At 36.4% G+C, this 22,197-nt stretch overlaps 2 protein-coding genes and 2 non-coding genes across 4 annotated transcripts in view; 2 read left to right on the top strand and 2 right to left on the bottom strand.

Moving 5' to 3' along the window:
* Positions 1-12,867, top strand: part of LOC135785891 (WD40 repeat-containing protein SMU1-like) — a 53,205-nt gene extending 40,338 nt beyond the window's left edge. The window contains exons 8-13 of the mRNA XM_065295521.2: positions 586-702; positions 2,804-2,931; positions 7,240-7,366; positions 7,443-7,610; positions 10,221-10,373; positions 10,710-12,867. Of these exons, the coding sequence (XP_065151593.1) occupies positions 586-702; positions 2,804-2,931; positions 7,240-7,366; positions 7,443-7,610; positions 10,221-10,373; positions 10,710-10,808 (792 nt within the window). The 3' untranslated portion in view covers positions 10,809-12,867. The remainder of the gene's footprint in view (positions 1-585; positions 703-2,803; positions 2,932-7,239; positions 7,367-7,442; positions 7,611-10,220; positions 10,374-10,709) is intronic.
* Positions 12,868-14,147: 1,280 nt separating this feature from the next.
* Positions 14,148-21,067, bottom strand: LOC135785892 (dnaJ homolog subfamily A member 1-like). Its single transcript, XM_065295522.1, has 9 exons — positions 20,954-21,067; positions 20,409-20,562; positions 19,796-19,973; positions 18,783-18,887; positions 18,448-18,675; positions 18,239-18,353; positions 17,077-17,192; positions 16,429-16,529; positions 14,148-15,105 (listed from the first exon to the last, which is right to left on the bottom strand). The coding sequence occupies exons 2-9, from the start codon at positions 20,538-20,540 to the stop codon at positions 14,881-14,883; spliced, it is 1,200 nt and encodes a 399-aa protein (XP_065151594.1). The 5' UTR covers positions 20,541-20,562; positions 20,954-21,067; the 3' UTR covers positions 14,148-14,880.
* Positions 21,068-21,466: 399 nt separating this feature from the next.
* On the bottom strand, positions 21,467-21,539 carry trnak-uuu (transfer RNA lysine (anticodon UUU)). Its single transcript has one exon. It is a non-coding gene; the product is annotated as a tRNA-Lys (tRNA).
* Positions 21,540-21,773: 234 nt separating this feature from the next.
* On the top strand, positions 21,774-21,846 carry trnat-ugu (transfer RNA threonine (anticodon UGU)). The gene has a single exon. It is a non-coding gene; the product is annotated as a tRNA-Thr (tRNA).
* Positions 21,847-22,197: the final 351 nt, after the last annotated feature.

Genomic DNA, 22,197 nt, shown 5'->3' with positions numbered 1-22,197 from the left:
GACTTCTTTGAAAGCTATTAATGGAAATGTATGATTATATAGACATAAACCATAGTCTGTATTGTTGTTTAATATGCATTTAACCTGATTCTCGCGATCATACAGCTCAAGGACATCACCTTGACACATAGAATGGATAACACACGTGTGCCATCCAAGGCTCATTTTGTAGAGCTGAAAAAAGTTTTACATTTAGTTTACATCTTCATTTACATGAGTGCCTTGGTTTCTGAACCTCACAGGTCTAGAATATGGGTCACCGCAACCTTCTATGATGTAAACCTGGTTGAGTCAAGGCATGATGAAGCCAAAAATAATTATTGCCCTGTTTACAAACATCAGCACTAAAGTGTGTAAGAGTTGCTAGATCTTTCAGTTTACTGTATAAGGCTATATGTGATGATGTGCTTCTATTAGCAATGAGAATGATAACACGTTTGTATATTTCATCATGTGTTGGATCTTACATTTGAATGATTTTGAAATGTATTCATCATCCCTCCATTATTAGACGCAATCCATAGTATATGTGTGACGGAAGATTATGATCATTTGCCTTTCTGTGGTTGTTTCTTGTGCATGTAGGACCTGAAGTACCAAGCCGAAGACAATTTCATGATGATGGATGAGGCCGTTCTGTGTCTGGCAGTAAGTCATGAATCAGACATGATCGCCTCTGGAGCTCAAGATGGAAAGATACAGGTATCCCCTCACCAATCCGTAGCAACTATATTGATCTTTCTGAAAGTTTATATATATATATACAGTCTTGTTCAAAACAATAGCAGTACAATGTGACTAACCAGAATAATCAAGGTTTTTAGTATATTTTTTATTGCTACGTGGCAAACAAGTTACCAGTAGGTTCAGTAGATTCCCAGAAAACAAACAAGACCCAGCATTCATGATATGCACGCTCTTAAGGCTGTGCAATTGGGCAATTAGTTGAAAGGGGTGTGTTCAAAAAAATAGCAGTGTCTACCTTTGACTGTACAAACTCAAAACTATTTTGTACAAACATTTTTTTTCTGGGATTTAGCAATCCTGTGAATCACTAAACTAATATTTAGTTGTATGACCACAGTTTTTTAAAACTGCTTGACATCTGTGTGGCATGGAGTCAACCAACTTGTGGCACCTCTCAGCTGTTATTCCACTCCATGATTCTTTAACAACATTCCACAATTCATTCACATTTCTTGGTTTTGCTTCAGAAACAGCATTTTTGATATCACCCCACAAGTTCTCAATTGGATTAAGGTCTGGAGATTGGGCTGGCCACTCCATAACATTAATTTTGTTGGTTTGGAACCAAGACTTTGCCCGTTTACTAGTGTGTTTTGGGTCATTGTCTTGTTGAAACAACCATTTCAAGGGCATGTCCTCTTCAGCATAGGGCAACATGACCTCTTCAAGTATTTTAACATATGCAAACTGATCCATGATCCTTGGTATGCGATAAATAGGCCCAACACCATAGTAGGAGAAACATGCCCATATCATGATGCTTGCACCTCCATGCTTCACTGTCTTCACTGTGTACTGTGGCTTGAATTCAGAGTTTGGGGGTCGTCTCACAAACTGCCTGTGGCCCTTGGACCCAAAAAGAACAATTTTACTCTCATCAGTCCACAAAATGTTCCTCCATTTCTCTTTAGGCCAGTTGATGTGTTCTTTGGCAAATTGTAACCTCTTCTGCACATGCCTTTTTTTAACAGAGGGACTTTGCGGTGGATTCTTGAAAATAGATTAGCTTCACACAGACGTCTTCTAACTGTCACAGTACTTACAGGTAACTCCAGACTCTCTTTGATCATCCTGGAGGTGATCATTGGCTGAGCCTTTGCCATTCTGGTTATTCTTCTATCCATTTTGATGGTTGTCTTCCGTTTTCTTCCACGTCTCTCTGGTTTTGCTCTCCATTTTAAGGCATTGGAGATCATTTTAGCTGAACAGCCTATCATTTTTTGCACCTCTTTATAGGTTTTCCCCTCTCCAATCAACTTTTTAATCAAAGTACGGTATTCTTCTGAACAATGTCTTGAACAACCCATTTTCCTCAGCTTTCAAATGCATGTTCAACAAGTGTTGGCTTCATCCTTAAATAGGGGCCACCTGATTCACACCTGTTTCTTCACAAAATTGATGACCTCAGTGATTGAATGCCACACTGCTATTTTTTTGAACACACCCCTTTCAACTAATTCAACTACTTGCCCAATTGCACAGCCTTAAGAGCGTGCATATCATGAATGCTGGGTCTTGTTTGTTTTCTGAGAATCTACTGAACCTACTGGTAACTTGTTTGCCACGTAGCAATAAAAAATATACTAAAAACCTTGATTATTCTGGTTAGTCACATTGTACTGCTATTATTTTGAACAAGACTGTATATATATATATATATATATCTATATATATATATATATAAATATCATTTATAATATTTGTCTATAACAAAATGCATTATTTGAACTATTCACTGAAAACCACTTTTTACTGTATAGCTTGAGGTCACTGTAAGGGACCTTATTCTCATATGGCAGTAGGTCTGTAGGCAAACCTTATTAAAGCCCTCGAATCTCTTAAATGTTCAGCTTTCTAATCGCATTGCATCTACTTACAGTATAGTTGTGACTGCAGTTCTTCATTAGTATGCAAAAACAAAGAGTGCTACAAGCACAGTATGACCTTCTAAAAATCTCATGTTATTAGCAAATAGATCATATAGTCAGCCCAGTTAAAAGAGTTTAATCCAACTCCATTTTGCCTGATGTCTGATATGATCACTATGCTGTTCCAGGTATGGAGGATTATGAATGGCCAGTGCCTGCGGAGGTTTGAGCGAGCTCACAGCAAAGCTGTAACCTGTGTCTGCTTCAACAAGGACAGCAGTCAACTGCTAAGTGCCTCCTTTGACCAAGTCATCAGGTCTATTTACTATTATTACATTATTAAGCAAAAAATCTTATTTCATTTGCAAATCTCATCATTTGCAAGCCCTGCACTGTTTCCATCTTATTTTTCCTGGATTGTATGAAGATGGTTTGTAATTCCTTACATCTTTTTGTATATTCAGTCTGGTCATGGTTTGCAGGTGCATTAAACAGATAGTGACCAAATTGTATTCATTTTGCTTTGATATTCAGAATAAGTGACTGAGCTGCTTAGCGCTGATCTTTTTCAGCGAGCGTGTTTAACAGATTAATGCCATTAAACGAATCTCCTGTTCACACTGTGATCATAAGTGAAATGTGGACAAATTGTAGGCTACCTTTTGAAACGCTTTGACTGTGACTGCGAAGGCGGGGAGGAAATATTAAATGGTGGTCTGGATGCAAAGCATCATCAGGAATATTCCATCGCAAGCCCAGACTCAGTATCTCTTGCTTTTTCTCTCTCAGGCCTGACTGCAGTTCCTGTATAGCTGGATGTCAGTTTTAGGTTCTCATGTGGGTGGAAAGAAGCGTGATTGGTCACGTGCGAGAGAGAGTCAAAGCATGATAATGTGTTTCTGCTTTATGCTCTGCTACCCAAGGAGCAAAGTGGGGCTGACTGAGGCGGACGTTTGGTAATTTTAGCTTCTTAGTCGGAAAGGAAAGGGGAGGGTGAAGTGGCAAGCTTCACTGCGATTGGCCCCTTATTGGGAAACACTAGCCCCACCCGTTTTGCAATAGATTGGATTTATCCTCTATGTAGTGTGTGAGGCAGACACGTGCTTGCCAGGCTGGGACTAAAGATGATGTATACATTTTTTAGCTTTAAAAATTAGTTTTTTTTTCATGTGTTGTGTAAATATGTGCATAATTGCTCATGTCTGGCTTAGTTGGCATAAATATTTTGTGTGTTTTAATATCAACGATTGCCTCGGTATGTGCACATCACACAAGACGATTTATGTATTCTATTTACCCATGCATGTTGCATTGTTGTTATTGTTTATGATGTAGACAAATTTCTAAAGAACATGACGTGGGCTAAGCATCATTAGGAATATTCTGTAACTTGGCAAGACCCAAACTCTCTCACATACACACACACACACACACACCTGCTTTATCTCTCAGTCCTTACTGCAGCAGTTCTGCGGCTGGGCGGCAATGCTGGAATCGTGTGCCTAGTCAGTGCATGTGGGTGGAATTTTTATGTGCAGTGGAAACAGTGTTTTTAAGACGCTTGAATCACATTGCAAGTTGCAGACAAAGGTTATGTGTTTTCTGTAATGACCTTGATGTTTGACATCAATTTGTTTGTGTTATGATGATAATGGATTCATGATATGTTTTGGTTTTGTCTTTATGAGATCATGTTTGGTTTAGTTTATTTGCTTATCTAATGTTATAGTTGTCATTCTTTCCCCAGTGCAAGTTTACAAAGACATTTGTAATGAAAAAGACATTTTACCCGAAAATGAATATCTAAGTGTAATTTATATTCGTGTGTAGGTTACGCCATAGGCTGTGCGTAGTTTTGCGTAGCCTGACGCGCACTTTACCAAAATTTTAAATAGGGCTGCACGATAAATCGCATGCGATAGTCATGCACATCTCTTCAGTAAAGCCGGTTCCTAAATCGCCATCATCTGCTTTCAGATGGAGCGGCATTTACTACAACAAGCCTTAGTCCACTTACAAGCTGGGCCATATCGCATACATATCGCAGGTGATACGTCCGCGATAATGAATGCGAAATTGCCCCGATTAATGCAAAATTGCCCCGATTACATTTCTTTCTGCACTCATCAAGTGTGTTTAAAACCAAGGTTATTTGTCTTTATTTTTTGTTTTTGTCATGCATGATATGTTTTCACAGACACGTTAAACATTTCCCAACAAGCCGTTTCTTAATCTTGTTTTGTGGTTATTTCAAAAGGTTAGTCATTCACCTTAGTCTCTCATTGGCTATTGTGAAAGTACTCATGTAATCATCCTGATTTAAAATCCTAAATATCCAACATGTTTTTTATCATCAGGTTGGCGCTGTTTTGCTTGCGAGCATAGCAAAACATAGGGAGGTGTTTTTTTGCAAGCATCCCAGCTAACAGGGAACGTTCTTGTAACTTTGGCTAACATTCTCTAAAGGTTCTCCTTAAGTTATCGAAAAACGTTCTTGCAATAACATTAGTAGAACATTTCTCTTACATTATCTGCAATTAAAAAAAGTCCTTAAAGCAACACTATGTAGTTTTTTTACCTTTAAATAATGTCTCTAAAATTATTTCAGTGATAGAACAACTTTTAACTGGACAAATTGTTCTGTTGTTGCAACCTGAGCAGCCTCCTAGCTGCTACAAGCACACTCTGAAAGTGACAGTGGAGGGTAGGAAACACAGCCCCGCCCCTCCCCCTGCCTGCAGAAGAGTGTCTGATACCAGGCACTGTTGCGCTTTTCAACCACATGGGGGAGCTGTAAGTCATTTTTACATGGAAACTACATAGTGTTGCTTTAAAAAGTTAGCATTAGAAACGTTATTATTGTATTGTTAGTGGAACGTTCTACACACCTTAGTATTGAAAACATTACTATTGTGTATGTTGTAACATTCCTAAAACGGTAACATTAAAAACGTTATAATTGCATAGTTAGCAGAACGTTCTTCATACCCTAGCATTGAAAACGTTACTATTGTGTATGTAATGTAACGTTCTTAAAGGTCACGTTCTTCCTGATCCCATTTTTAAACTCTAGTTAGTGTGTAGTGTTGCTATAATAGTATAAATAATACCTGTAAAATGATAAATCTCAAAGTTCACTGCCAGGTGATATATTTTCTTCAATAGAATTCCTTTTTCAAAGCCTACAGCGAACAGCCGGTTTGTATTACAGCCCTCTAATTCCGAAAGGAACGTTTCAATAAAGTTTTTGAAAATTTTATTAGAACAATAGAATAACAACAGACTGAACCTTTCTAAAAACGTTTTGAATAACGTTCTTATAACCAAACAATAACGTTAATACTACGTCTAAAAAACTGGACGCTTTTAACGTTCTAAGAATGTTTAAACATAATGTTTTTATAACCTGTTACAAACTTTAAAAAAAAACGTTCTGAGAACATTAATAAAATTATAGAACATTAATATAACAACAGACTGAACCTTTCTAAAAACTTTTTGAATAACGTTCTTATAACCAAAAAATAATGTTAATAAGAAAGTTGTAAGAACGTTTAAACATAATGTTTTATAACCTGTTACGAACGTTAGAATAACGTTCTGAGAACATCAATATAATGGCGAATGGAACGTTTTAATTAGAACATTAATATAACAACAGACTGAACCTTTTAAAAACCGTTTTGAATAACATTCTTATAACCAAACATTAACGTTAAAACCCAACTTTTAAGCTACATTCACAAAACCTCAGACTGTTCTTGCAAAACCAAACTTTCACCTCAAAACAGTTCAATTTGTGCTCAAAACTGAACTATGTTCTAAAATTGTGCCCCGAGTCAATCAAAATTAAAAACGCTACGGAACAGTCACTAAACACTACGTAGAGAAATAGAAAACACAATGCTCAGGACATAAAGCTTGAGAAACAAATGTTTATTGTTCACTGTAGGCTAAATGCATGTTGCCAAAAAAAAAAAAAAAACTGTGCATTTAGCACTAGTACAAAAAGACAAAAAAGAAATCTTGTGCAGAAAATGGTCAATCACAGTAGCTCTGATTTCATCAGATATTACTGATCTTCGTCTTTGCTGATTACCTCGACCTGGCTTACTGTATATGTTCCCTCACATCATTAGGCACAAGTGTGATCAATTTTTGCGTTGGTGTGTTCAAGTGATGACACTTGTGCTTTCATTGTGTTTGACTTTTGTCACTTGTGCTCACCATTTTGCAGCACGGGTGCATCACAATGAAAATGTGTTGGCAAGTTGTGTCTAAACAAGTGAAAAGTGCTTATGGTTTTGCCAAAAGAGTGATTGATTCAATCAGTGGGTTCAGGCAACTGAGCATTTGGTTCAGACAATAGGGTTTAGTGTTTTAGCAATTGAGAAAAACTGTAAATATCCTGTAACAAGCTGCGAATATTATACTTTTCCGTTTTGAAGTTTTGAATGCATTTTAAATCAAACTCACATAAAGGCATTTTAAATTTAATATTGTAGAAGACTGAGGACTAATCTCTTGCTTGATTATTTCAACAGAAATAGAATTGAATTACAGTAATTATTTAGTAGTGATTATTACACCCATCACTGATTTTTATTCTGGTTTGTTTGATTAGACTTCATGGCTTGAAATCAGGAAAGACATTGAAGGAGTTTAGAGGTCACACTGCTCATGTAAATGATGTTATCTTCTCACACGATGGCCAGCATGTCATTAGTGCATCAGCAGATGGAACAGTAAAGGTAAGTGTTGTTTTTTATATCGCATTTATATTTCTTTATACTCTTGAATCACCTCTCCTAATGGCTTGTCTATCAGATTTGGACCATGAAGACAATGGACTGCACCTGCACAATTAAAACCCCCGATATTCCTGAGGGTATGCACATCACTGTTAACAATGTTATGCTCATCCCGAAAACTCCTGAGCATTTTGTGGTGTGTAACAGGACCAACACGGTTGTAGTTACGAACATTCATGGCCAGGTAAGAACAAGTTACAGTTATGCGATGCTACATTACTGACATAAAGAAAAATACTATATTAAGTAGACTGTAAAAAATATTTTTGCACAATTTTTAAGTTTAATCAAATTGGATTTAAAAGTCATTTAAACTGTACTGACTAGTGATGAGTTGCTGTAACTTAATTTCATTTAAGTTGACATAACTAAAGCAAATTTAACTTAATTTAATAAGTTACAGCAACTCAAGAATGAGTAAAGAATGAAAAGTTAAAATTACTTGTTAATCCTAATTGATTAAATGTGCCACCATAGAATAAAAAAAACGTTCCTAATTTTTATGTAAACCTTGTGCATGCAAAAGACTGCTGGAAAACAGGCCAATCTCAACACAACACCGACTGTGATGTCACAGTCAAGATGTACGCCCCAACATTAAATTACAAAGTTGTAAAAAAAGAAAAATCTAGTTGTGGCTGCTGAGTTAGCGTTACATGCTAATTAATGCTATATGCTAGCGTTTAGGCTGAAGTTCTGCTATTGACTTTAGTTGTGTTTTGCAGGTCCATACCAAAAATAAAAAATTAGGGCTGTCAATAGATTAAAATATTTAATCTAGATTAATCACACGATTTCATGAGTTAACTCGCGATTAATCGCAAATGGATTTGGACAAATAAATATGCTATATGCAAATGTATGTTTACAACAACCTGTTTACATCTTTAACAGAACCGTCAGTCATAGTTTTATGTATGATTTTCCCTTTAGAAGACCTTGTTCTTTCTCCATATGTGTTTCCTGCTGCATCATTTGTGAAATGTGCGGGCAAATTGAGTTGGGATGAGCAAATTTTTAAAAATTAGATATTTATATTTTACATTCTCTATTAAAAAAACTTAAAAACAATGCATGATGTATTAAATATATGTTTTTCTTTTATTGTTTCATTTTGACATTAAGACAGAATGCAAGGGTTTCATATAATGTTACAAAACTGATACTTAACTGATTCCTTAACAGTTAACCAAACATTCACTTCACATATAACAGATTATAGATCCTACTACCTGCGTGAATTCTTGTCAAAACAGATATTTTTAAAACAGTAATTTTGTGTAGATATCTCGCACGTTTGTATGCATGCGGTTCAGACGTCAGCGTCAGGAAGATCGCTTTTGAGTCTTGTCACTCTTAATAACTCGTTTAACATCAAACAGGTCGCAAACTTTATCTCTCTTAATAATTATTTTAACATCAAGCAAGTCCTGCAGTCTATTTTCTATAATTTCTGCATGCTTTAAAACGAAACCAAAAGTGTATGAAGACACATCTTTGCTTTAGATTATGGATTTGGGACGGTACACCTCTCAGGAAACGTACAGATAAAGATCATTTTAGATGTTTAATGACCATTTAGAGCATTGGATTCGCTAGACGAGAGTTTAAAGGTATTGCGGAGGATTTTCTTTTTCCGGGTGGATCATCAAGACTATTGCTCCTCCTAGTTGTCAATCAGGAGTGTTGCGCAATTGCATTTTTAAAAAAAGTGAAGAGGCGGTTCTTTTCTTAAATTCGTGAAAATCCTCCGCTACACTTTTAATGTTCTTATTTTTTTTTAGAAAAACCTCCAACTTGTCTAGACAGCGCGGGTCACTTGCTGCGTCTCAATTCATCCAGCTGTGGGCTAGACCAGTGGTCCCCCAAAAGAAAATTTATGACAAAAACAGTTTTAAAATGTAATATTTTAATTAAACAAAACATATAAAATTATACCTAGTAGTGCTGTTGGTTAGTTGGCTTATTATTTTTTAGGTTTAATTACACAGAATTCATGATAAATTGATGTATTTTATAAAATGTCATAAAACTGGGGCCCCCCTGGCACCATCTCGCGGCCCCCCGTTTGAAAACCACTGGGCTAGACCAAGGGTCAAACAGAAATTGTGTGTTGCGTTAATCGCACGTAAATAAATTAGTGCCGTTAAAATGAATTTGTGTTAACGCGTTATTAACGTGTTAATTTTGACGGCCCTAAAAAAACACAAACTTACCATTTAGAAACGTCCATTAACAATCTCCAAACAATTAGTTGTTCATCAAAATCTGTATTTTCGTCTGATACAGACTCAAACATATAAGTAAACATATGTTTACTAATGTGAGCTACTGGCATTAGCCTCAGAGCAGAGCAGACCTCAATATTGTTATTCATGACCTTTCCAAATAGGGAAAAAATAGACAATTGAATTCAAAGAACAAATTCTAAGGTTGTAAATGGACATGTAAAAACGTTTATGTAAATATCAAAGAACAATTTAACATAATATTTCATAGCATTCTTTGGCACCTTTAAACTTAAAATTGGCTGTGATTTGCTACTTGATAGTAAGGCTTGTTAATAATTACCACTACTGTTGGCTTTGTTAAAGTATGTAATGTGTGTTGTGATGTAAACTTAACACATATATAATGTATAGGCACTTAAACCATATCCAGCCATATTCAGCAGCCTCACCCACTCTTTTCTTGACTCAGTCACATGTATTTTGTCTCTCTCTGAAGCATGCCTTTAACCTCTTCATGTAGGCTCCACTGCAATGCGCATGCTCTCACCCCCCTTCTCTTTCAGGTAATGAGAAGTTTCTGTTCAGGCGTGAGAGAGGGGGCAGACTTTGTCTGCTGCACGTTGTCTCCGCGTGGAGAGTGGATATATTGCGTGGGAGAAGACTATCTGCTGTACTGCTTTAGCGCCATCACTGGCAAACTAGAGAGAACCCTCACGGTACCGTCCGCCCACATACCATGTGCTGCATAGATAAGAGATATTCAGCCTCCAGAGTTTTTACTTTTAGTTAGGTGAACTGTAAGTTCAGTAGGAGGAAGCTGCAACGTTTTAACAAACCAGGATATTGAAATTAAAGAGCTCAGATGTAAGAGTTGCTAAACGTCGCCACCTCTGTCAAAAATAAAATAATGACATTGACCGAATGCTCTCAAATCTGCTTAAAGAGCCCCTATTTTACATATGTTTTGGTGTAGTATTAGTACATGCTAATTATGTTAACATAATACTAAATTTGTGACAAAAATAATCATTTGATGTGTTCATTCTACACAGGTACATGAAAAAGATGTGATTGGCATAACTCACCACCCCCATCAAAATCTTATTGCCACATACAGTGAGGATGGTCTGCTCAAACTCTGGAAGCCCTGACTTCCTTTCTTCATACTATGGACTCTCAACACTTGCCTTGTGTTACTGTGTACTGGATTTGTGGTACCCCTGCATACACTTATGTCTTTGGGTTTATAAGCCTGCTATGAAATTGATCTTCCATTGAACATTTTGCAAAGAAAAGTCGCAATTACCTTTTAATTGAATCTTTGCTCCCTGAGCCAAAATATGCCTGTGTGTTGAAAGACGGCAGACGACTCCAGGCCAGAGCTGCAACGGATTCGCACCGGATCTGATTACTTTGGCCTGGATTCGGTGCATATCTGGCCTGGAATCATCATGGATAAGATGCAGGACATCTTCAAAATCTAAAACTAACAGCATCGGATTTTAGAACGCTAACTTTCCCCTTTAAAAACTGCATGAATGTACTGGTCTATTAATATTATTAAGGGCTTTATAGTATTGTATATGATGATACCTGCATGCAAGATTTAATCCTATCGAAACTAACGTGATATATTATGTACCAGTTTTCATTCCTCACCATTCTTGCAGTTTAACATCTTGTCTGTGTTCATATTCATCATTTGACCAAAGGCAAATATTCAGTGTGTACTTTCTCAGAATGTGACCTTGAATGTCAAGGACATGTTGTATTGAGACTCATCGAGGACATTTTCACATATTTGTACTTGTGTACATTTAGAATTCTGATGTGCTTAGAATTCATGTGAAACAATATTGTTTTGATTATATTGGTTTAGTGTGTTTTAACACTTGACCGAGCACATTGTGGTACTTGTACTGCATGCAAAACAACATCTTATGCAGTTATTGCAATACTGTATGGGTTACCTGTGTGGTTTATATTATGAAAATAACTAATTATTTTTATCAAGGATATTCTCAAACTTCTTCGAATATTGGTATAAGATTGCTTTACAGTGTAAATCTGAGTATCCTACCGTGTTGGTAAATTACGTAGTAATATTGCTGCCGTTCAATTTTATTAAATTTCAAGCATGAATAATCCATGACAAACTTGAAAAGATTGCATCATTAAGTGGTCAGGTGTTAATTGCTTGATTTTTGCTGTAGATTTTCAGCAAACACTGTCCAATAAGTAGACATCTGGTAAAGACATAATGCATACCCGAAATGTGACCTCTGCATTTATCCCATCCCAGTGAGTAGTAAACACACAAACACCCAGAGCAGTGGGCAGTCGCAACCCGCCAGCCATGAGACTCGAACCATTAACTCTCGGGTTACAATCCTGACTCTCTAACCACTAGGCTTGGACCTTTGACTATTCAAACACACAAAGGTTATTTTGCAGGCAAAGGATTACATACTACTATTTAACTTAATTGCCCCACAAACAATTCCTCTGGAGCCCAAAAATACACAAATGATTAAATAACATTGTTACATTTATTTTTATAAATAGAACTACAAATGTAAATGATTATGGTTATACTTAATATTTGCAATTCATTTTAACACAAATTATAAACAAAGGCTTTTCTGCTGGCAGACATAACAGAAATAAAACAATGCAATAACAATAATAGGGTTAAAAGTGCATTTGCCATCTTCAAAAAGGTTTTTGAAATGTAGACCAGAACACAGCTGATCAGAAGAAGAAGATTCGGAAAAACATTATACAAAGATATTCTGCAAAACACTTTATAGCATAGTTTGCCTAAAATGTGCATCGCCATTAATTGTCATTTCCAAATCTAAAATAAATAGGGTTCGATTATTTATGCCGTGGATTGCACAAAAAAGCAACATAAGGCTTTAATAATCCTTGGCTATTACGTGTTACCATAATTAAAGTTTGTGTGAAGTTTATTCAAAGAACTGTTTCTAAATATATGATTGGAGTGGTTTCCCAGAAAGGAAAGGGTTTAAATTATCCAGGACTAGGCCTTAGTTATTTTAGGACATTAAGTAGTTTTTACACACAAACCCTACACTATACACTGAAAAAAATGATTCATTTAATTTGATCAATTCATTTAAGATACATATAAAAAAAAAAGATTAGTAAAGTAAAATAAACTATAAAACTTTTGTTTAAATGTAGCTTGATTGCAACCACTTACCTTAAAAAATGTAATAAAATTCAATGAATCTTTTTTTTTCATTGTAACTTATATGTTAAAATATGTCAGTGCAACGTGTTTTTAAATTAAAGCCACATTTACACATAGCCGGGTATTTAGAGAAACAAATGTTTCCCCGCCTCCGTTTTCAATAATAACATCGTGCACACAACATCGTATTCAAAAACGTGTCATTTACATCAACCCGCATAAATACGCCATCGAGCGCCATAATTACTCTGCCAAACCTATGGGCGGCAGTGTAGGGTGAGGAATAAAGCCATGCAAGCCAATCAAAATCCTCAGAATCGACACCAATTAATAAAACGAGCACATTTTCTGGCGCATAATGTGACGTTTCAGAACCTAAAACCCAGTTTCTCCCAGTTTACATGGCAACACATAATCAGGGTTATCAGAAATCTCCACTTTGGCCGGAGGTTTTAGAAATAATCGTTTTCTGTGATAAAAGGGGTTTTCGTGTAAATTAGAGGCCAAACCGCAGGGAAATATCTGCGTCTTTCCTTCGTTTAAACAGGGGATTGGGCTGTTCTTACATGCATTTTAGTCTGAGACTAAGATAAGCCCTGTCCAGGAAACTACCCCTAAAAATTTTAGAAATTATGGATTTCTGAAACACATTACAAAGACTGTATTGATTTTCGGAGTTCAGGATTGTACGTGGTCTTAAAATCATGACTCGATGACGCACTGGAGCCACCGAGCATGGCTCCGTCCCAACACAATCACCCATTTAGGTTGTAGCGGTATTTGAAAGTTGAAAAAGACGGCAAGATTTTAATAACTTGTTTTTTTCACTTGCCGGTTATTTATCATTCAAATTTGGCTGGGTGGTTAACACATTTTCTGTGGTGTGACCAACTGAGAACACTTCACATCAGACTTCACACGCACTTTATAAGTCATGGTAAGAGTTGTAACGTAAATTGTTGGTATTTGTCCAGGTTAAAAATACAATCCAGTGGGTTAACAGCAGAAGAAACATTGCAGTCTACCATTTTTATTTTATATTACAACCACCTCCAATTTGAATGCATTTTAATGCAATTGAGGAGGTACTTCAGCTTTCATTAGTTAAAGTTTGACAAAAACGTTTTACAAACTGGCAATAATTAGCAAAATAACATCAATATCAACAAATTATCTTACATGTACCACACAATTAACCAGCAAATAAAACATAAAAAACTACGACAAATGTTTTGTCAAACCAGTGATGAAAATTTGATCTTCAAAGTAAATCAAAAAGATTATTTTTTTTTTGTTTATGGCACAACCTTCCTAACCTCTAAATTATCAATTTCAATTGCTACATCCTTTCCACAAACCCTCTTTTTGGAAACTCTATGGCACCAAGTCTCAAAACTTTAAAAGCACAGATCACCCCAAAAATTGTTTACTCACCCTCCAAGGTTTTTTGTGCCATGATATCCTCTTCGTTTTAACTGCGTGCACACGTTTTGGACGAAATATTATTTCCAAACAATAGCAGCGTTTACATGGACGGTAGCTCAGTCAAAAAAAAAAAAAAAAACATGTTCCCGTGGGAAAAACTATCAGCGCGGATAAAAGGGTATATAACCCTGATATAACCTTTTGATAAACCATCCACAGGAACAGAAAATGGCAGAGGTAAACGGTTGGGTAATGGTCCACTGGGATGCTTGAGGATTTGTTTAGTGTACCATGTCAGAAGATCTAATCTGAAGTATGTTTGGGACATATAAAAACATACACAATTTTATTTATCCTTCATGAAAACAGTACATATATAATCAACAACCTGAAAGATCCCATTCAGGTTTAAAAACTGTCCATGTAAACGTAGCTACAAGAGCCCGGCAGTATAAGGTCTTATTTCAGGCACAGTTGTAGTTGAGAGGCGATGACATTTCTTCCTTTTGGTCTAGTATGTCATCTTTTGTTGCATCAGAAGTAGCTTTTGTGTATGTGAGAGGATAAAGGCATAAGAACCTTTATGAGGTTTGACACTGTACACCTCCAGGGGGGTTAAAGTCTTCCTCCTCAATAAATTGGTAATGATGGCGCTCCTGGGTTAGGTCACAGTCCTCAAGGTCAGCATAGATATAGAGGTCATCATCCATGCCATCGGGCTCAGTGTTCGCCTGTTTTTCTGGTAGATACCTTTCTAGTTCCTTCAGCTTGTTCATCGGGAGGAAGTTCTCCTCAGGAAAAACAACCTGGAGAAGACAGCATATGGTCTAGGTCAGGGGTTTTAAACTTTATGATGACCCCTACATATGATGAACCTTTAGCGAGGAACCCCTGTTCTAAAATATATATTCATGTTTAGTATAAAGAAACATTTAAACTTTAATGTGACAATATTTGATTTGATTTTGATAACAAAATCAATAAACTGCAAAAATGAAGACCCGGTCTATGAAAGTCAGGCTAAAGTATCATAATCGAATTATGAGATTTCACTTTAAATTCAATCTTTGCCATGACCTTAATTCAGTCAATATTAAAGATATCAAAGTTATAGTTTCACAAAATTCTCTTTACGCTATGTAAGATGATGAGGTAACACTTTACTTGAAGGGGTGTTCATAAGACTGACATGACACCTTCATAATCATGACATGTCATTAAGTCTCATTTGTGTAATGTTATTTTTAACTCCCAAAAGTGCTGTTCCGCCATACAATATAGTTCCTCTTTTAAATCCGCTTAGAAAAGCGCTATGTTTTATTTTGTACCAACAAACTTGCTCGTATAACTACTCGTCTTAAATAGGAAAAACGTTGATGTGTTTGGTCACTTCTAACTTTATCTCTGAGTTGTACCATTGAATGAATGGGGCTAAGCTAAATGCTATCGAAGTGTCGCAGCGTGCCCCAGCGCTTACGTGCACGCACTAAGATGAGAGAGGGATGTATCAACTCTTCTTAGTTAAGGTAATAACATATTTTAATATTGAAAATGAGTAGACTATTCCTTTAAAACAACAATATGGACTTAAGAACATTCATGATGCTGTTATGAAACTATTTGACAGAGTATTAACACTTAATGACATTTTAATGCCAAATCATATTTATACCACTTTAGTTGAGGTCAAGAAAAAAATTCATGATGCTGTTGTAAAACTATATGACAGAGTATTAACACTTAATGACATTTTAATGACAAATTCAATTTGTATAACTGGTAAAAAGTGGTCAGCTATGTTGTCTTGGTAATGTCAAGTTGTCATGAGAAGTTATGATGTATTGATTTTTGTCAAGTTGTCATAAAGACAATGTCGTTTTTGCTTTAAAAATGACATAATTGAACAAATGACACTTAATGACAGTTGTCATAAACATGCAGAAAATTTCCTTCATGTTCATGACACGTGTCATGACAAGATTATGAAGGTTTCATGTCAGTCTTATGAACACCCTTTCAAGTAAAGTGTTACCGATGATTCTATGTAGAAAACAGTAAATCACTACAAATGACGACTGGTTCATAAGTAATGTAATAATTAACGTTGTTAATCAAAAAGTAATGCTTACATTGAAAAGAATGATGAGTCTGCCTTTTTCAAATGGTCGGCGGTACATAGGCATTCCCTCGTTCAGAACAGATTTCTTATCTCCAGGTCTGATCAGCTCCCCTATTAAAACGGGAAAGAACAAGAGAATATTTGCTCTACACATCCATATCCATTGTGGTAGCCCTTGCTCACAAAAAGGTTTGAGAAGCATAAACAAAATCTAGCACCAGACTAACATGACAGAGCAAACACCTGGCAGAAGTCTTAGCCACAATGTAAAATTACAAAAGAAAGGCTCAGAATTAGAAATGACATCAAAGGACCAGCTACTGCTTAAAAAAACTGCAACAAACAGCTTAATCCTTCAATGTCTGGTACTATACATGCCACCATCAATGCCCATCAGGAACTCAATTGGTCTCTGCAGAAGGCAATATATGGAAACAATATATTCCAATTATGAAAACGACCATAAGGCGTGCCATCTGCCAGGGTGACGTGCTATTCACGCTGTCCTTGTCCCACCGGGCTAGATAGTAAAAGTGGATAATGATTCAAGACAACATCATGCTATGATATACTGATTCCTTATTGATGACTCCTCATTGTTTTGATGTTATGGAAACCTGCATGTAATGCTTTCACACCAGTATGAAGAAGCATTTACCTGGATGGGATGTGATAAGTAGAGTTCTGTTGTCCAGTGTCTTAAGGGGTTTTTGAAAACCACATAATGACTCTACCAACTGTATCTCCATGGTCACGTAGAGGTCCTCTCTTTGTCTGAGAGGAGGAATGCCAAGCATGTTAGTATCTTTTTTTTAAGCACATTGCCTAAATAAATAATTTAAGCATTGAATCATGATGTGATATAGCCTGGCTCCGCCCTCCTACGTGCTTCCGCTTAATTTTCCTTTCGCTTCAGCAGTACGTCTGGGATTTCTCTATAGAGTTTCGTTTTCTCCTGCAAAAATCTGCAGGACCAATCAGCGAACAGATGGGGGTGGCTAAGAACGATGACATAGAGGTCGTGCGTCAGTTTGAGTTGTAGTTCAGTAATGGCAGCGGAGAAAGACGTGAGAAAAGCTATTCGGTCTGTTGTTGCAAAACTGACGAATATACAGAAGTTAAAGCCGGAGCAACAACCAGGTTTGCTAAGTTTTGTTTGTCTGATTATTCTGACTTGTTGTTTCCAGACGGTTTCGGTGCATGATATACGTCACGACCACACGTTAGCGATTGGCTTTGGCAGATCCTGAGTGACTCTGGGCAGATCCAATAGTTTTAAACTTCAACAATGGACCCTCCTTAACGGAAGTAACGCTTTGCAATGGAGCGTGGCCAGACTCTCTGTACAAATGAAATGAATGTACGAGAGTCTGGTTGGACCAGGCTAGATGTGATATATACAGTGCTAAAAAAAATTAACCAGACTGTGCTGCCCTCTCTAGGAGGCTAAAGCTGGTATGAAAATAAGACCCTGTCCCTGTCTGTGAAATCCAGGCATAGATTGTGTGATTTGGAGCATTTTGATTTCATTCATTGACTTCAAATTAATTCCAATCCTTGACTTGGCCTTACTCAGTCAATATTCAAGATATCAAGGTTATATTCTCACAGAATGTTCTTTATATTATGTAGGATGACTTTATGTAGATAACAGTAAATTGTAAGAAATAATTTAGTTGGGTTTTCATAGACTGGGTCCCATTTCTTAAAATACTGCAGTTATTCAATAACAGAAACAGAACAGACCACATTTCTATTACAAAACAATGCATACTTTACTTTAACCTAGCTCTACGTTCACATATCCAGACTGCTCTTACCTGGTAAACAATAAATGTGCCTTTTGGTCTAAGACAATGATGATGTCTCCAGGTTCAAGGCCAGGTTCCTGATCCCCCTCCCCATGAAATACTATTTTCTGTCCATCTTTCATACCTGCATTAACACATCAAGTATAAACAAAATTAAAAAACTCCTACTAACAAGAATTTATTGGACTAAACTGTGCTTTTCAAATCCTTTTCCTTACCTTTATCAATGTGCACCTCGAGAATTTTCTTCTGTCGTAGTATCTTGCGACCAGCGCATGTTTTGCAGCGGTCACGATGACTGAGGCGCTGGCCTTGCCCTTGACAACCAGCGCAGACTGTTGATATCTGCTGTACCATGCCAGGTGCTAAGTGATGTAACCTGACCTGTACACCCACCCCACGGCATAAGGGACACACTTCAATCACTCCTTTACGGCCTCCACGACCTGTAAACATTTTGTTCAAATCCAAACATTTAAAAAATGTAAAAACCATCAGGATACGATTTGTTTTTTATTTTAGCATTTAAATATAAGATTATTAAAAGTTTTACCTTCACATTTTCCACAGATGACATTCTTTTGGACAGCCAGTTTCCTTGTGGTTCCATTATAAAGGTCTTCCAAAGTCACTGACATCTGATGCACCACATTTTTACCTACGTAGAATCAAGACAGGTCTGGATATACATACTATAATATCAAGTTTGCCTTAAATTTCAATTTGAACATATGAAGAGTTTGGTTCCAAAGCACGACAAACTGCATTTTTTTTTAAAAATGAGTTACCGCCAAAATCAGTTTGTATAAGCCCTGCTGAAAAAAATCAATAAAACCATTACAGAAAATTCTAATTAAAATACCAATAGGAACCATTAGCTTTTACCATTAAAACCACTACACTGTAGAGTGTTTTGGGCCATATTCCATTAGAACCAATACATTTTCCATTAGAACCAATACATAGAACCAATACATACCATTAGAGACCAACAAAAACAATACACTGTAGTGTGTTTTGGGCTATATTCCATTAGAACCAGTAAAATTCCCAATAAAACCATTAGAATTTTCTAATGATTAATGGTTTTATTGTTTTTTCTTAAAAAGTTAATTCTTCATTTTACGCAAAATCTAATAATTGCGGTGTTATTCTGTCATCTTTTCTCCCTTTTTCCCAAAACGTGATAAACGCCAGTCCCCCTTCTCTGCAGAACGCAATAAATCCGCTCAACAAATCACAGCGCACCATTCCGCGCATTGTAAACAACAATGGCGGCACGCTGAATACACACGGAATCCTAGTTTTCCTCGTCTACTTTTTACTCAACGATCAACAAACAAACAAAAACAAAATAATACTTTTGATGGCATTGAAAAAAGAAACCTGCAAACATGTTTTTACCGAAATTAGTCAAAATGGATTTATTGCGTTTTGGAACCAAACTCTTCATATATTATTGTATGACAAATACAGTGCCAGTAATGCCAGAAAAGGGTATGTATTTTTGCCTCATATTTTTAGCATATCTAACCTGTAGCTAGCTATAACAGAAATGTGACATACCTCTCCTTTCCCTGTGAATCCCCCCTCCTCCAAAGAACATGTCAAAAATGTCCATGGGTGAACCAAAACTTGGCCCTCCATTTCCTCCCTCTTTAATGGCCTTCTCGCCCCCTCTGTCATACACTTCCCTCTTCTTGGCATCTGACAAAACTTCATATGCTTGGGAAATCTGTTTGAACTGGGAATAAGAAAAAGTGGGTTATTAAACATTATACCACGGCCACGGGGCTGTTGAATGCTTTATTCTGATTGGTTAAAGGAAAACACCACCGTTTTTCAATATTTTACTATGTTCTTACATAGAAGTTGGTGTTTCCTTAAAGAAATGTTCCACGTGTATGCATTATTTTTAATTAGTTTTAAAATAACCACCAGAGCAATGTCTGTGGTTACCACTGTACAAGCAAAATAACTGACTTTTAATAAGAAACCAAGGGTGGAGTGTTCCTCCTGTAGCTCAATAGGTAAAGCATTGTGTTAGCAATGCAAAGGTAATGGGTTTGCACCCCCATGGAGCACATACAGATGTATAGTTTAAATACACCAGGTTTACATTTGAACAAAAGCATCTGCCAAATGGATGAATGTAAATGGGTGAGGACTGGAGTCTTACCTTTTCTCCTTCTGTTGGATTTTTATCTGGGTGATATTTCAATGCCAATTTACGATAGGCCTTCTTCAACTCTTCAGGGCTGGCATTGGGCTTTACACCCAGCATATCATAAAAACCAGTCTCCTTTACCATAGTTGCCACAAAACAGGTCAATCTAGGCAAATGAAAAAGGCTTAAAATTAATTGAAAAGAAACATGGTACACTGTGACCCTTAGTTAATAAGTGACGTTAATTACTATTCATCTATTACACATCATCAGTCACATATGGGACAACTAACAGTGATGATTATTAGAAACAATGATTCAAATCGGTTTGGTAAAATAACACGCTTTATTAAAACAAAAATACTTTAAAAATGTCAAAATTATAGACCTTACTTATGTTACAAGATCATAAACTTATTTTTGTTTTACAATAGTGCTGAATTAACGTTACATCTCTAGATATGTATTGTATTTTTTTTTAAAACAAGACAAAACCAAGCAAATGGTTATAGAGCACACCACGTTATCCACGTATATTATTTTAAATCGCTGATTACCGTGAAATTTTGTGAAGTCTCTTCTCGTCCTATGTCTCCGTATAGAAAGAAGAGACTTCCAGAATCTTCCACTAGACCTCGAGTCTATCTGCTTCCGGTTGACTATTATTGGACTACTGCTCGCAGTACGACCTATTTCTGCTCCCTACTGGACATAGTGAGGTATGACAAGCGGTGACAACAATAGTTTCACTTACAATTATTACAGTAACAGGCCATTTTTTTCACCACGCAGGATGACATGTCTTCATCTGTATTATTTTGTTTGTTTTAGATATATCAGTGTTAACATATAGCAGATAATCATGTTTTTAATCAGTGTGCCAGTGCATAATTGTAAAATGATTTACTATATTTGCTCTTTATCAAATGATGAGGTTTCGTGCCGCCATCGTTTTATTGAGTTCTTTTTACATTTTGGGAATCCTCTTTTGCCATTTTGTTATAAGGAATGCACGGCGCATTATGCATAATGCGAGCTAAGGCAAGCATTTCAAAAAGAAAAGAACAATCCGCCCGAACAGGGACTTGAACCCTGGACCCTCAGATTAAAAGTCTGATGCTCTACCGACTGAGCTATCCGGGCTTCGAAAATGAGTTTGCGTGTAAACATTATAAATTTGCAACAAAAACAGACAATCTCATTATAGGTTGGGTATAGTAAAAGTAACCAAGTAAAGTAGTAGAGAAATCTATTCATTTAATTATTATGTTAACCATGAGCAGGTTACAATAAGAAGCAGAAAAGAGTAGAAGATAAATATTTGTTACTGTACAGTTTGTAACTGTAAAAAACCACATGTCAGGGTTTACTGTACACGGCTCCATAGCTCAGGGGTTAGAGCACTGGTCTTGTAAACCAGGGGTCGCGAGTTCAAATCTCGCTGGGGCCTGACATCCGTTTTGTCTTATTCAATTCCACTTGATAGAAACCAACAACTCAACTTGACCACGCAGCGTGCATATCATGCTACATATACCATACATTTTAACAAGACAAAAATACATAAAAACATAAGGGCGTTTATTTATGTTTCTGTTAAATAGTATACCGCTTAGTTTTAATAATTTACAACCTAATGTTTTGATATATACTGTAGTGAGACATAAAAGATGCGTTTTATAGTTTGCAATTGTATTTTTTAAATTATTACATCAGCCAGTGCCCTTTAAAACTCTTGTCTGAAAAACAGAACACAGTACGTGAAGGCGTCGATTACAAGAGGATCGTTTTTTTTATTTTT

The sequence above is a fragment of the Paramisgurnus dabryanus genome, chromosome 4, assembly GCF_030506205.2.
Source record: "Paramisgurnus dabryanus chromosome 4, PD_genome_1.1, whole genome shotgun sequence".
Lineage (NCBI taxonomy): Eukaryota > Metazoa > Chordata > Actinopteri > Cypriniformes > Cobitidae > Paramisgurnus > Paramisgurnus dabryanus.
The sequence above is the reverse complement of the archived record's forward strand: the minus strand, read 5'-3'. Positions and strand labels throughout refer to the sequence as shown.